Source organism: Gopherus flavomarginatus, chromosome 5 (assembly GCF_025201925.1).
Source record: "Gopherus flavomarginatus isolate rGopFla2 chromosome 5, rGopFla2.mat.asm, whole genome shotgun sequence".
Lineage (NCBI taxonomy): Eukaryota > Metazoa > Chordata > Testudines > Testudinidae > Gopherus > Gopherus flavomarginatus.
The window spans coordinates 13,277,533-13,293,851 of record NC_066621.1 but is presented as its reverse complement, the minus strand read 5'-3'; the positions used below and the strand labels follow the sequence as shown (position 1 = coordinate 13,293,851).

Genomic DNA, 16,319 nt, shown 5'->3' with positions numbered 1-16,319 from the left:
CTGGCTCCAGTGGGCAATTTATTGCATAATTACCCCTTTTGGTCTGGACATCTGTGCAGGGTACAGCCTGCCAGAGGTTGAGCACCTTCAGTTGCTACTGGGGTACGACTGAGCCCTGTGTGGGTTTTACACGTGTGTCCGAAGCCGCTGTCAGAGAGACGGTACTGGACTAAAAGACCCTGTGATCTGGTTTGGTGTGACACTTACTATATAAAGTGATCTGAGTGGGCATGCAGCTATAGCCTTCCTAAGTATATTGTTGTTAGCTCTTCTGTTTCCCTCATGACAACACAAGTTAATGCTAAATACTAGCCTTGGTCTCTATTAGGGAAATCATGTGGTCATCCAGGAGAAGTATTCCATGGCAGAGCTGTTCATAAAACAGAATTTCTGTATGGTGCAAAAATAGACTTCCTCTGTGAAGATGGGTGAGTGTCAAGGTGCCTCTGGTAGTTATTTCACAGAACTTTGTTGTACAATTGCTGGCTAACTGCAAAATAAGGCATGGTCTAACTTCAAAACCATACTTGGAGGTAGTGGTATCAACTGCAGCTTTGGGGTGGGCTCTCATTTGGAAGTAGAGCTTTCAGATAGTTTAGTAGTATGGATTCTGACTCCACCCTCCCCATTTTGAAGATGAAGTAGAAATGGGAAGAAGTCCCAGCTGTGTGTAGAGGAGGGAGAATAGAGATTTGCTGTGGTGTCTTTACTTTTTGCACCCAGTATAGTTCAGTGAACACCAGATCCTGTCCAGATGTGTTATGTAGTGCCACAGTCTATAACAAGTATAAAATTAGGCCCAGTATGTCCCAGTTCACATGCAGCTGGGCTTGAACTTAAATCTTTCCCGGGGCGGCTCCAGGCCACAGCATGCCAAACGCGTACTTGGGGCGGCAAGCCACGGGGGGTGCTCTGCCAGTCGCTGCGAGGGCAGCAGGCAGGCTGCCTTCGGCGGCTTGCCTGCGGAGGGTCCGCTGGTCCTGCGGCTTCGGTGGAGCCTGCGGGAGGTCCACTGAAGCTGCGGGATCAGCGGACCCTCGGCAGGCAAGTCGCCGAAGGCTGCCTACCTGCCGTGCTTGGGGCGGCAAAATGCCTAGAGCCGCCCCTTATCTTTCCACATGGAACGCAAATGTTCTCAGGTGGAGTTGTCCAGTAAGTGGTGAGGTAGATTCTCAGTGGCCTGGCTTCTGATGGGAAGAACATTACCTGGTTGAAATATTTGTGGGATGCCCTAAATTTTGTCGCATGGACCCTGGATGTGATTCAGGCCTACGTGTAACTTCTATCACAAACTAAAATTGGCACAAATATTTTTAAGCTTTTATACACAGTAGAAAGTAGATCCAAATTATGGTATGTGTCTAGACAAATAGGTGAGCATAAAACGATTGGGTTTTTTCATTTTTTTTTTTTTTTTTTTTTTAAGGAAGTACTGCATAGAAGGTGTAGGGTGTTCAAGTTTCTGTTTTGAAAAAACTACCCCAGTAAAATTGGTCTGTCCAGGAGCGGCGCCAGGGTTTCTGGCACCCGAGGCAGAATTCGGGGGGCAGCATTCTGTGCACTCCCCACGGGGCACGCAGGAGCTTCTGGTTCCGCTCCCATCGCACTGCCGAAGAAGGACCCTCCGCCAAAATGCTGCAGGTGACAGTGGCAGTCATTTAGCTGCTCAACTGCCTGCCGCTGTTTTCCGCGGCACGTCGGCAGAAGGTCATTCTTTGGCGGCGCGACGGGAGCGGAGCCGCAAGATCCTGTGGGGAGTGCACAAAATGCCGCCCCCCGAATGCTGGCGCCCTGGGCGACTGCCTGGGGTTACCTAGTGGAATCACCAGCCCTGGTCTGTCAGTTGTCTTTGCAGCTACAAAGCACTTGTATGAACCACGCTTTCCATCAGTCTGTAACTTGGTTCAAATTTTGCATGCATGGTTTTAATCAGGGTTTAGAGAACTGGAAAAGATCTTTAGTTGTGAAACAAAAAACAATTCTGTACCAAAAACTGTTCTTTGTCTCTTTCCTATTAAAACCTTAACACTCCCTAACTCCAAACACACATGGTTAGGCCTGGTCTCAGCTTAATATAGATTGACATAGGTATGGCACTCAGGGTGTGAAAAATCCACCCCCCTGAGCACCATAGCTATGCTGACATAACCCCTGGTGTAAATGCAGCTAGATCCATAGAAGAATGTGTCAGTCAACCTAGGACTGTCCCTCTGGGATGCGGTGTTTCTACAGTGACAGAAAGGCAGTAGGCTGCATGTACGCTGTAGTGTTCTGCAGGTGTAGCTACGTTTGTATAGTCCCTGTAGTATAGATATTGCCTTTTCCCATAGTGCTAGAGGAAAGATGGTAGGGAAGGCTGTGTGGCCGCATACCCCATTCACTAATTTCTATGCAAGCATCTTTTAAAGGTCACACACTCTTGGAAATGGAATGCTGCTGACAGAGGAGGGGTAGCCAGGGCTGCACAGACGTTGGACGGCCTGGGGCAAAATCTGGAACTGAGGCTTCCCACCCTTCCAAAAATAAATTACTGCCGTGGTGGGGAATGAGGCAGGAGTGAGCCCACTGGAGTAGCTCCTGTCCTGTCAGGCTGGGACCAGCTCTGGGTATTGAGACCTGGCACATGAGGTTGCAGCACTGCTCAGGTTTGGCCCTGTTGCCTCTCTGTCATTGCACTGCATCCTGGTGTGCTGAGCTTGCAACATCCTGCAGTTTGGGGGCCCTCTTAAGGGGGGGGCCTGGGGAAAACTGCCTCTCTTGACTCCCCCTGTGGCAGCCTAGAGATGCTTAGGCTGAACCACTGACTTTCGGAGTGAAGTGTATGGTCAGAGTGGACAGTATTTATTTTTAATTCTTGACTACCCCGGATAAGAAGGCAGTTACCAAAGGTGTAGAATGCCAGGTTGTTCCATTTCAGAACGGTTCCACCGGATGGGACCACAACGGTAGCTGTCGGCTTGTAGCATGCAAGTCTAAATCCTTTCATGTGTGAAAGCACTCTGAACAGTCTGACAGTATCTAAAATTACTAGCCCTTTGGGGATTCATCACACTGAGTAACTGGGACTGGTTTAAGGACTCTTTCTGCCTTCTCTAGCAATGGAAGAAGTAAGGATCACTACAATGTGTGGGTTAGAGGGGAGAGAATCCCCCATTTTGCTGTGCAGAGGATTAATGACTGTTCCCAAGTGTCTGATTCAGTATAGACCTATTAAGCTTGCAGAGAGCATGTTGTATCCACCTATTTGCTTGCTTCAATTGCCTTTTACTACTCCATGTGCCTTGATCCTGCTGGTATTTTCACAGCAGGAATGATCTTATTCAATGTCTGTTGCCCCTTTTTGACCAAGTGGCTAGTCAAAGTTCAGGGCCCTGGTGATATTCCAGTTGGGAGTAGGAAATGATGGTGGAATCTGGTATTTTCTTTGATGTAGCCTTGCTTATTTGCAAGGAATGTAGAAAGTCCCGCTTCTCCAAATGCAGAAGAAACCAAAGGCAAAGGAGTAGATTTTTTTAGCTTACATGCCCAAGCTTCTTTTCATCCAGCACCCTTGACCCACAATCTCTAAGTTTCTTTCAAGGTCACACCATGCTTACAAGCTTCTGCTTGGCTTTGTTCAGGTTGTCTCAGTATCCCTGGTTCTATTCTGCCTTGTGACCCTTGACAGGAAAAGAAAAACAAAAACATCTTTCAGCAAAATCCCTTCCACCCACAGAGTGCACAACTCCTGAGTGGGTTCACGTTATCTCTGTTTTCAGGTGGGGCATTGTGATGGACTTCTCACAATTATTTTGGGAAGGTTTCAGAGTGTTAGTCCTGTTAATCTGTATCAGCAAAAAGAACGAGGAGTACTTGTGGCACCTTAGAAGCTTATGCCCAAATAAATTTGTTAGTCTCTAAGGTGCCACAAGTACCCCTCGTTCTTTTTATTAACGGAAGGGTACATTGACACCCATCAATCTCTCAATGAGGTTTTAACTCAACCCATAACAAGGCTTCACCCAGGTCATAAGTCGCCACCTGTAAGCTGAAAGAATCAATATTCCAAATTGCCAGACAGTTACACAAGCAATCAATGAACTAGGTAAGAAACTTGATACTCTTTTTTTGTTGTTTTTTCTTTTTTGTGTTTTGTTTAGGTACAAATTAATTGGGCGGCCTTTCATTCATTGTGTGCTTAAGGGAGATGAAGTTGAATGGAGTGAACTTCCAACTTGCCAAGGTAAAATATTCATCCAACCTTCCCTATACACCTAAGTCTGAGGTTTCTTTGGAGTCGAACTCAATCTAAAACCTCTCACAGTTTGCCTCTCTCCTGCTTTGGACACTTATGTGGAGGGTCTGTCAGCCATGCTGTTGCTATGAGAAATGTTTTCATTTTCCTATTGTGGAATACTTGAAGACCTTACCACTGTTTTCCCAAGGTCACAAAACCATCCTTTCCTATGAGTAATGTTTGGGACTGGATGTGCTCTGGTGAGAGAGTTTGCCAGGGTCCTATGTCATGGGGACCAGTGCCAGTTTGCATCATAACATTTAGAAGAGGGTGGAGTAAAGCTTGAAAGAAGGGAAGACTTCCAAATCGGAGGGAGGAAACTCTCTCAGATTTGGTTAACATACAGTACTAACTACATTTTCAAATGGCTAAATGTTTTTCTTCTTTTAGGGATCTTAGATAAACTTTTTGTTAAGTTAATGTTTGCACTCTTAACTGAAACTTTGTATTAATTTTAATGAGACCAGGTTGGTGAGATCATCTCTTTAGGACCAACTTCTGTTGGTGAAAGATAAGCTTTCAAGCCACATAGGGCTCTCAATATTCTCTCACCCATCTCGTCTCTCCCATATCCTGAGACTAACACAACTACAACAACACTCAAACATTCATAGTCATGACCTTCTGTTTTCCTACAGCGATTACTTGTTCTTCCCCTCCTTACATTTTCAATGGAATGTATGATGGCAGGGGTGTAGAAAATTTTGCTTATAACTCAACAGTAACTTACAGATGTGACCGTGGGTTCCAGCTTATTGGAGCTGCCTCCATTTATTGTACAACAAAAGATAAAACAAGTGGAATCTGGAGTGGACCTGCTCCTAAATGCAAAGGTGAGTAATGTGTGTTTAGTGTCTTCCTCTGCTACTTTTTTGCACCAGGTAAAACTATTATTGCTAGGCACAAAATAACTTAAGTTTAAGTTGCATGGCCAACTTTGTTAATGTATTTTTAAATGTTTCATCTTAATATGCACTGATATTTAGGAAACCATCACTGAGGGGCTGTTCATAAAAGAATGATGTAACACTTTTTTTTGAATTTTTTTTATCCCTCCTTTTGCTGTAGACACAACTGCACGTGTCCTATTAAAAGGAAATGAAACAAGTGGTACTTTCTCAGGTGAGTTGGAAGAAAATTGGTTTGTTTAAAGATGTAGTTTCCACAATTTCAGACTGTACACTACATTTTTAGTCATTATTTCCATGATCTAACTTGTATAATTTTTGAAAATGTTAGTGGTAACACTGCTGTGAAATTTTGGGAGAGAACTTGGTTATCTGACTTCTAAGCATGTCTTACAGTTGTATTTTCTGGTAGTTTACTAAATGTATGGCTTTGAACATAAGATGATGGGTAAAGAATACAGGAGGGGTTTAACTGGTGCTGTTGGGGGTCAGTAATATGCTGATAAATGGGTTCAGAATGATATAAGGTCTGGAAGTGCAAGGACAGAGGTTAGAACAGTTTTTAAGAGAAGGTATTTGCTTTGGGACAGATTCTTAGCTAGTATAAATGATTGTAGCTTCACTGAAGCCAGTAGAGCTGATACCCTACACATGCTGCAGAACTATATTGCTATCAATACACAGTAACATTCCCTCAATAGTTGAATAAGAATAAACAAGAGTGTGATTTGGTGGTAGCTGTTTAACTGCTAGAAAATTAATTTTTTTTGGTTAGAAATCCTATAATGTACTTTGATTAGATGTAATCTTCTTTGATATATTACAGAGCAGCAGCCGTGTTAGTCTGTATCCGCAAAAAGAACAGGAGTACTTGTGGCACCTTAGAGACTAACACATTTACTTGAGGATAAGCTTTCTGGGCTACAGCTCACTTCATCGGATGCATCCGATGCATTAACCTTGCATCCAATGAAGTGGGCTGTAGCCCATGAAAGCTTATGCTCAAATAAATTTGTATCTGTGATTGTTCCTATCAAAACTGAGCAGAGATTAAAAATACCAACTTTAGTCCATTTTATTCTATTTAGGTTCTTATAATACATCCAGTGACATGGTACCCGAGCAGCATCTGAAAAAGAAAATAAAAAGCAGACCGTATTATGTATCACAATTCCAAAACAAATATTTCACCATCACTTCCTCCCGTTCTTCCTCATTTCCCAGTGGTGACCTGAGGACGCGAGGTGAGTCTTGTGCCATATCTTGAAGGTCACTAAATCTGGGTTCTGGCAGACTAGAGGGAGGAAGTGAATTTTCATGCCTCGGCTTACAGCTAAAGCTTTCGGTTCTCACATGTTTTTCTTTATTGTTAGATAATTGGATTACTCCACCACTGTTCAGATTTGCTGTACCCCTGTACGTTAATCGGAACTATTGTTCTGTCAGAACAAATGAAAGATCTATTTGCCGCCAAAGTTACATGGGAATCTCTGGAGTATTACCCAGCACCACGTGCTTTCAAAACTTAAAATGGTCAGAAGTCCCAGGGTTCTGTGGAAGTGAGTCTTTTTCCTTTTCTGTTTCAATTGATCTCTACAAGACGTTCTTGTGCAGTTAATATAGTCTTCCATTTAGCAGCTGGGTCAGAGTTCAGTCCTGGCTGCACTGATCTTAACATCTTGAAATATCTTTCTGTTTTAAATGTTTTGTCTTCAATTCACTGGATGTCTCCTTATTCTATTATAAGAGGATAAAAAGGAGAGCCCAATTGACCCCTTATAATGATCCAAAAGCAAGAGAACTTTATACGATACACATCAAAAACCTGTTTTTCTCCATGGACAATGAGGCTATGGCCTAATATTAATCTCCTTCTATACTAGCGAGATCTTTGCTATCCAGGAGAACAAGAGCATGGCAGAACTGCTGCTATAACAGATTTCCAATTCGGTGCAAGAGTGGATTTCACCCATGAAGAAGGGAGAGTATCAGGCTGTGACGAATGACTGAGAGCTGCTGGCTGACTCTGGAAACTGAGCATCAAAGGGTAATCTCAAACTTACTCAAGGTTTGTGCTACAGAACCAAATACTCATAGGCAGAACTTTGAAACTGAACTTGACCAAGGATGGGCTGTGATTCCCGGCCTTCCACACTTCAAACAAGAACCCAGCTCTGTCCCAAGTTTTAGTGCAGGGTTTCTGGATTTTGGGTCTACTGAAGTTTAGGCTGCTAAAATCTTGGCTTCATGGGAGAATCTGTACTGCCTAGCTCTCGAGTTGAAAAAGATCATAGAGAATCTTATTTATAGAAGGAAACAAGAAAGATACTAAAAGGGATTCCAAAGCTTCTTGGGGCCAGTCCTGAGTTGATGTAAACAGTCATAGCTCCGCTGAGCTCAATAGAACAATGATGAAGGATTTTGCCTACTGCTGTAGCGTGAGTTGTTTCTTGCTATGTAATGTTCCCCGGTCATGCTAGTACTGATAGGCCGACAGTTACTTTTTATGGCCAGAAATGCAGTCCAAATTTCTGGACTATTGGACAAGTCATCAAGGAAGCAGATAAATATGATTTTTATTCTTCTTTATTCAGGTATAAGTTAATTGGACCATTTCTTCCCAAATGTGTCTGGAAGCACAAGTTGTGTGGAATAAGGTGCTTTCAGCTTGCCAATCTAATGGCTTTAAAACAAGCTGGTGCCCAGAGATGTTGGCTTTGGTATGGAGCTGAGGTTAGAAGTAGCATAGATTGTTTTTCAAGGAGCGAAAGACTAGTAACCCTTATGGGTAAAGTCCTTCCTTCCCCTAACTCCGACTACATGCTTGAAATCTAAGTTCCCTTGGAATGAAAAAAATCTTAAATCTCTTTTCCCAGTGAGCTCTCTGTAAACTTCCAAGAAAACCCAAACAAACACAAACTTTTGGACCCTTCTTGAGGAGGGAGGATCTGTAAAAATTCACAGCCTGGTGTCTGGTCTAGTACCAGTTGCGCTATTGGAAAAGTTCCAGCTTAGCTTTATGCTGCTGGAACACTTGAGGAGCTTAATGCTGTCCCCCGAGGATGCAGGTCAAGCAGCTGTATTGACCTGTGTCTCATGTAAGGGAGGTATGTGCTTGGAGGCAGTGTCTCAAGGTTTGTGCTGTCAGCCTGGAGACTGAGGCAATGAGCAGTGCTGGAGAAAGGTTGAGGCAAAACTTGAGAACTGTGTCCAATATCTGGCAGAGTTAATGCCTCAGATCTTTCTAAAATACAGTGGTAATTACACTAACAAATTGCTAAGTACCTTTCCCTCTTGGTATTTGGGACAAATAACAACAAGCCTTTTAAGTAATTTACTTTTTAACTGAAACTTTTTTGTTTAATATTAAATATAATAATTCCTCTCTTACTTTAGACTCCTGCTATCCTTAATGGAATAGATGGCAGAAATGTCAAAAGCTTTGCCTGTGCCTCTGCAGCAACATAGATGTGACTGTGCTTTGTCTTTCTTTGAAGAGGATCCATTTATTGTTCAATGAAAAAACCAATGTACTGCGGAGTTGGCCTGGCCTGAATGCAAAGGCGACTAGCATTTAGTATTTGCCTCTCATTCTACTGTCATGCACCAGGAAAAGTATTAATTACTAGGCAAGCACCTAAATGTGAGGAAATTGGTTCTTTTAGCTTAAACGTCTCAATAAATATCTTTTTAAAACTGACCTTGTTGGAAGCTTAAGCTTTATAGAACAGCTGATCCGCCATAAATAACTTCTTGGGAGCAATTCTGCCTCTCCTAGTGCCTGCGTTTTTTTGCCTTCCATACTTTAAAGTTCTAAGACACATCTCAGACCAGGGTATGACTACACTATATAAACTGCTACAGTGGCACGGCTGAAGGTCTGCAAGCGCGCCGCTTAGTGTAGACGCTACTTATGCCAACGTGAGAGGTTCTCCCATCCACGTAAGTAATCCAACTCTGCAGGAGGCAGTAGCTAGGTCAGCAGGGGAATTCTTCCGTCAGTTTACTACTATCCACACCAGGGGTTAGGTCAGCCCAGCTGCGTGTCTCAAGTGTGAGAAATCCGTGGCCCTGAAACATAGCTCTGCTGGTGTAAATTCCTAATGTGGGCCAGCTTCAGGACCATGCTTTCACCATATACTTGATATGTTTCTCCTTTGCAAAGCCTAGCTCAACGGTTATGCCAATCTGGAAATACCAACCCCCCAACTTCCTGGGGGGAAAACAGTAAAACCTTCTTTGATCTTGCTCCATGCACAGGAGGATGTTGCCGATTTTGGTCACACCAGTATTTTCCCCAAACATTCTGGGTTATCTTTATTCATTCTCCAAGAGCAATTTGTTTTCTCTCTCTACACATCTGAAAGCAAATTCCCAGAGTAAACAAAACAAGTTAGGAGTGGCTTGAGTAGATTTTCAGAGAGGGCCTATATTTTTAGCCCTGCTTAGAGAAGCTGCATCATATGTTAGGTCCTAGCCACAGAGCTCATGGGTTTGTAGACTTTAAAGGTCTAAACTCACTACCAGTTGTGTAGCATAGTGGGCAAACCATGCACTTCTAATGCATTCTTTGAGTGTCATCCAGATTATTTGATGTGTTGAGTTGTAATCCTGTTACTTAGATTTGTTAGTATGAAGACCATGGATGTGGTCCTGAATTATAAAACCCTGATTTGTCACATGGTCATCCTTTCCCTTGATAAAACTAAAAGGCATGTTTACTGCCTCCAGGAAATTTGTGTAAAGTAAATTTTGTAATGGATGGAAATCAAAGTTAAAGAAAAAATCACTGAGTTAATTTGGTGGTCCCCAAACTGTGTTGCCTGCATGACGCCATTTTCAGACTTGATTGCTCCAGTGATCCCAGACAGCATAGGGGATGCTATTTAGTAGAGTAAATGGAGTCCTCCGCACATGGGATTGTGACCCAACTGCTGATGGTATGACCTCAAGTGGGGTCATGACCCATAGTTAGTAAACTTCTGAGTTAAGATACACACCAAGCTCTTACAGATTATCTAGTGGACTGACTTCAGTTGAATTTGGACACATGCCTAACCTTTATGTTTTAAATGGATCTCTTCTGGCATACCTCTTATTTCTGGACCTTTCTTTCCTTTCCATCTTCCCACTAGTTCTTGGGTCAAAAAGCACCTAATGTCCTGTGGATTAATACACAAGGATAATCCTTTCTTAACATTTTAAATTGTAGTAGCTCCTGAAGGCAACAACCAAGTTGGGTCCTTTTATGCTAGGTGGTGTTAAATGACAGTCCATGCTGTGAGAAGGTATATCTGACCCATTATTCACTATGTACAACCTTTTGATTTGTGAATGACAATACTCCAATGTTATCTATTTAATGCTTATTTGCAGTGTGTGCTGCACCTCCACTTTGAAGTTGAAATGGGCTTAGTCGTCTTCTGGTAAACTGGACAGTACAGCTTACTAGAGGGGAGCCTAGACACGTATGAGAGAGCCCTTAAGATCCCTGAAGATTGCAGAAGAACTATGCAAACAGATATTCTGATGCTCCCATGAAATTTTTACAAAGGACTTATCTCATCAGAACACCTTTCTCTTCATGTTTGAAACATGAAAGAGCCCCGAAAAACCTGCCTGCCTTCAATGTTAGATAATCTGGGAGCAGCTCAGTTGCCTCATCCATGCTGTACACTTACTGCTGATTTCCAAATATAATATTTGGTATAAACTAAGATATTAATTGCTGCTTCCATATGTATGGCTTTTTCCTGGGATCTGTTAACTGATATTCATGAGTTTTCTATTTCAGGTGACTTTTAATTTCTTCTCTTTATATTGAGAATAGCCATTATCTTGGTGAGCAAATAAAAACATTTTTAAGCTTTCAGCTTAATATTTCACTTTCTCTATCTCAAACCAATATCGCCTTAATTGTAGAAAGCCACTGTAAGATACTTGAATTTCTCTGGTGCTGAAGTCATTATTTGCCTATAATGCCATGGAAAGATTTAGTAAGAGCAAAACAAATGAAGGATCCTCAGGGGTGGGTGGGTGGGTGTGTGTGTGTGTGTGTGTGTGCGCGTGTAAATCTAGCCAATGAGAGAGGGATGTGCAGAGATGTAGAGTAGTTTCAGTTGTTACATGGGTTCTGGAGTCCCACTTCCAAGGTCTGTGGTTTTACAGTCTGATTATCTGTGGAATTTCTTTGTCAGATATCTAAATGCATTTGGTTCTTGTGATAGGGGAGAACCCACAAAGATGGAGCATGAGAATGGAAGGGAATGTGGGGATAGGCGACCTTGGCTTTGAGTGCCCCTGGCATAAATTTGAATTATGACTAGAAATGCTTTGCTGATAAGGAACAATTTGCTGAAGCTAGGGGAATTGGTGGCCCACTAGTGGTTACTACGGTGACTAGTAGGAGTTAGCAACAAAACTTTAAAGGAATACACTTTGGAGCAGTTCAGAGGAGCTTTTATTGGAAGAGAGACTGACATCTTCTCCCCAGCAGCTGGATGGAAGGAGCCCCCCCCTCCTGCCCCTGATGCGCAGCTGTTGATCACTTGAAACCCTTTCTGACTTTGGGTAACTATGTTTGGGATGCTCTAAACCACGTTGGGGACCCCTGCTCTAAACCTATTGCTCTTGCACATATGTGTGTGTTTGAGATTCAGTAAAGAAGGAGCTTTGGGGGAAAGCACTCTTGTTTGTACCAGTCATTTATCAGAGGGAGGTGCTGTCCCCCCATTGATTCCTGACTCCACCTGGAGAAAGCAGGTTAAGTTACTACAGATTTGGGTTTGGAAAACCCTGGATAACAATGGGAGGATTTTTTAAAGTTATGGTTCCTTTTAATTTCCTTCAAGTTTTCTGTTTTACAGTTAACTTTGGGTGGACACGTAAGAGGCTGGGTAGCCTAAGCAAAGATGACTGTACAGGGAATTGAAGTATAAGAACTCTTCTGTTCTAACCAGAGGTTGCTAAGGAAGATAATTCTTTAGTTATGCCTGCACGACCTCCCCCGGCAGTGGCTATCCTTGAGCAGAATGAGACCTTCACTGGGTAGGGCAAGACGAATGCAAGTAGGAAACACATCCCAGTCAGTGACTGGCCCAGGCCACCACCGACAAGAAGAATGAGCCCGACTGCCTTCATGACAAAATGCAAGGCTCCACTGATTTTTGTTTTGCTATGTCACTCACACAATCTCACTCCAGCTCGACACACTATTCTGCCTGTGCTTAAAATAAGGAAAAGAATGGGGCAAGGGAAGTTCTAATTTCTCTAAATCCAAAAAGCCAAATTGCAAAATTGAAGGGGAGCGATGTAGACCATTCCTTTAAATTGTTTTGAGGGGTTCTCAGTTGCATCAGTTATGGGCTTGCTTTCAACAGGTGTAAAAAGACAAACTTTGATGTTTTATAGTTTAACAGTAAGAACAAATAAGTGCTCCGCTACATGATAAATAGAGGTCAATAATAGCTCACTAAGTCCACAACTATGCTTGATATGACCCTGACTTCTATTGTCAAGCTTGCTTTCCGTGTGAGAACATGAGCTCCTGAGGCAAATTCCAGCCCTAATTCTATGATGCTATACTACGTTAGTGAAGCTAGGCTGTGCCGCGGGAATGTCCAACACATTCTGTGGACAGAGCTTTAACCAGGGTCCAGAGGCCAGGTTTTATACGCAGGACTCCATACTTAACACAACAAAGCTCAGCGCTGAGCAATACAACTGGAGTCAGATGCGTGCACAGCTTTCCCCAGGGCCCTTGCCGTCGGGTGGAAGATAGAGAAAAGAGCCTTGTTCGGGGATAGGATGCCTCTTACTGTACATATCTGCTTTGGTGCTGCAGTAAGAGAAAGGAGAATGGGCCAGAGGGCAGCAGAGCCCAGAATTAAAATGGACCAAGTACCTGGGGGGAGATAATGTGCAGATCAGTGCAGCTGTGTTTTGAATGCACAATGGAGGAGCCGGAAAGGGCCAGCCCTAAGGCAGTGGGACTGGAATAGATGAACAGACAGGTACTGGAGAACACTGTCAGGCAAGGCAGGCCCCGGGAGTCTTTCTGAGAGGAGCTAATGAGAAGCAAGTTCTGTTGGTTGTTCTGATGGCTCACGTAGAGCTGAGACTGGGTGAATTATTCAAAGTGGACATTTCCCGCTGAGAGCAGGGTAGGCTGCTTATAATGGCCTTCCCTCTTATATTGTGAATGCAGGGCCAAATTCTCAGGTAGTGTAAATGGGCATAAACCTGACTTCATATAGCAGGGCCAGTTTTACCCCAACAGCGAATTTGAGACACAGTCTTTGCACTGTATTTTGATTCTATCTTCTCCTAAGCTCGGACTTCAGCATCTTCACATTACACAGGGACAGTCGCACCCCTCCCATCCCATTTTCACCTTACACCAAAAGCAACATGATTCATGCTTCGCTGGGCAGCTATCTTGCCTCTCTCCTTCTAAATTAAGCCGGTCCATTTCCCGTATCCAAGTACAGACACAAATGTTGTGTAAAGTATACATCTCTGCTAATACCTTTTGTGTCAGTTCTTTTGTGCTCCAGTGCTAAACCCTTTCCCACGAAGCATCAGCCCAGGAAGAAAAATCTGCTGTGCTCTTTGGTTTTGGCACTTCAGTTCTTCAGCTGCTTTTGTCTGTTCCTGGAAACATTAAAGATCAACCCCCGGAACAGTTTTCTTTGTAATTGACTAATTCAACCTTGCAGTGTCACTTTTAGTACAGTGAGATTCACGCTCTCAGCAGGTGCACTTGCTCTGATGGTGAAAGTAATCGCCATATTCACCCGTGTGATCCAGCTGTTGTGCTGGAAGGTATTAAGGCTGCCTTTAAGTATATGTATTTGTTGGAAAATGTACATGCAAAATGGCAAAATACTGTTTCCACTTGCAGCAGGAGAAAGTTTGTAGAATTTTGCTCCTGCTGTAATAAACGTCTAGCTTTGAATTTTTTGGGTTTTTTGTTTGTTGTTCGAGTCAATTGAGTGCTTGTCAAAGTGAGGGAAGAATAGTACAGAACCAGGACAGCTACACATATGTTCAATGCACACTCCCCTCACCCAGCTTTGTCAGCCTCTTTGCTCCTGAGCTGCAGTATTCCCCCACTTTGATTGGCAGGAGCTTCCCCATAGTGCTGCTGGTGACCCTTAATTCTATCTTGATTACACACTTTGCCTTAACAATGAATCCCTCCTTTCACTCCCCAGCTCAGGCAAAATAAAAAGTGACTCTTGCCTGTGATGCTCTCATAGGTTATTAGGGACCTCAGGAGATCATCTACTCCAACCCCCTGCTCAAAGCAGAACCAATCCCCAAATGGCCCCCTCAGAAATTGAACTCACATCCCTGAGTTTAGCAGGCCAATGCGCAACCCACTGAGCTATTCCTCCCCTCCAAAGTAGTTTTTCACTTCGGCCAGTCCAGCTGAATTTTGCAGTGGCTTGGTGAATTGCATAAATAGGGACTGGGATGAAACCCACTAATAGTCACTTTGTTCTAGACCCTGAATCCGGATCTCCAAAAGCATAAAGGGGAAAGGGTGTAATCCACTGGCCCTCTGAGTTTCTTGAGAGTCCTTAACACAAATGTTAATTAGCACCAACATGGTTTGGTCTTTAGTTTGTGGCTCTAGCCAACAGATCAACATGTGTAAGAAATGTTCCAGTGTGATTTCTATGAATTGGACATAGTCCTTGACGTGTAATAACTGCTTCTCCCTGGGATTGGAGATCAATGGGGGATTTGAGGTCTATTTCCTTACAAGCCTTTAGGCTGGCTTCAAAGACTCCAAAAGGGCTCCATAGTGTCACTAGCAGCTTCTCTGGGGAGTTTCTACTGTATGATTCCCTACTTGTTTTTGCAACACAGACCTGCTGCCATAATGATTAGCCCATTGAAAGGAAACCATTATAATTGCTGTTCATGTTTTGGCTTATGCATCCCCGGATCAACTTAGAATTGGGAAATCAAGTGAAATGCATCTAATTTTAATGAAGCAAATTTCATTTGCATGTATAAAAGATGTTCTCAGCTTGTTCATCACTGAGGAATCTTAGCCAGTTGGGTAAATGCAGTAAGTCAAATTTGGCTCTTATGCATTTGTATAAAAATACATTTTACTCATAGATGCCTTAGCATCTAATGTTACTTGTGTCATAAGTACCTTTCTGAATAGCGCTCAGATTTCATCTTAAAACTTGTTAATTATTGGGGAAATGTATGCACCAGTAATTTGATGGAAGCATTGCAAAAGTTAGCAACTAATATTACTCACCATTATTTGATTAATTCTCTTTAGTATCTGTGAAAATGCAAGCTGTGAATGCCTCAAACTTCATGAACTAGAGAGTGCTGGATCTAGGTTATTACTTGGATGGGGGATCTAGAAAAATCACTTGCTGCAAGAAATGATGCTAATGCTTCAGTAGGTGGTGCTCTTCTCTCTGGATGTAGCAATGAATCGAGCATGCTGTCGAATGGTGGGTGCTCTGTTTCAGATGAGAGGTAAAACCAAGATTTTGACTGCTAGTGGCCATTAAAAATCCTAAGACCACTCCTGCAAGAGTCAAAGCATTCACCCTGGTGTCCTCAGTTCCTGCCCTAAACTTATGTAAAGTTGCTGTGTGCTGTTAGACAGGAGTTACTTTGCTTCCCACAGGTGACTGCATTGGGGGAGGGGTATAAAAGACCCACAGCACAGCTGTGGCTGGCCCAGGTCAGTTGGTTTGGATGCGGGCTGTGAGGCTATGAAATTGCGTTGTAAACATTTGAGTTTGTACTGAAGCCTGGACTCAGAGGCCCTGGGATGTGGGGGAGAGTCAGGCTGACCTGGGCTCTGAGACTTGGTGGAACTGGTTCTGGCACAATCCTGCAGGGGGCTCAGTGCTCTCCACTCCCATTGAAGTCAATAGGAGTTGAGGACACTCAGCAGCTCCCATAAGGTGCCCTACACCTTGCAGGGTGGTGCCTGAAGTCCAGCGCTAAATGACACATCAGCAATATTGACAGACCTAATGTTAACTCCTAACTAACCATCTTTTAGCTGTTCTGACCAGATCCTAAAAAATCTCTCAGACCCTCTAAAACATGAGCTGTGCCATGATTAAAATCTCAGTTCCCCTGGTAGG

At 43.2% G+C, this 16,319-nt stretch overlaps 1 protein-coding gene across 1 annotated transcript in view; it reads left to right on the top strand.

The window, feature by feature from the left end:
- The window catches only part of LOC127051414 (complement receptor type 2-like), a 153,863-nt gene that overhangs the window by 34,377 nt on the left and 103,167 nt on the right, over window positions 1–16,319 (top strand). Inside the window, exons 16-21 of the mRNA XM_050953675.1 lie at window positions 329–428; window positions 4,140–4,222; window positions 4,915–5,109; window positions 5,345–5,398; window positions 6,273–6,428; window positions 6,558–6,743. Coding sequence (XP_050809632.1) covers window positions 329–428; window positions 4,140–4,222; window positions 4,915–5,109; window positions 5,345–5,398; window positions 6,273–6,428; window positions 6,558–6,743 — 774 coding nt within the window. The remainder of the gene's footprint in view (window positions 1–328; window positions 429–4,139; window positions 4,223–4,914; window positions 5,110–5,344; window positions 5,399–6,272; window positions 6,429–6,557; window positions 6,744–16,319) is intronic.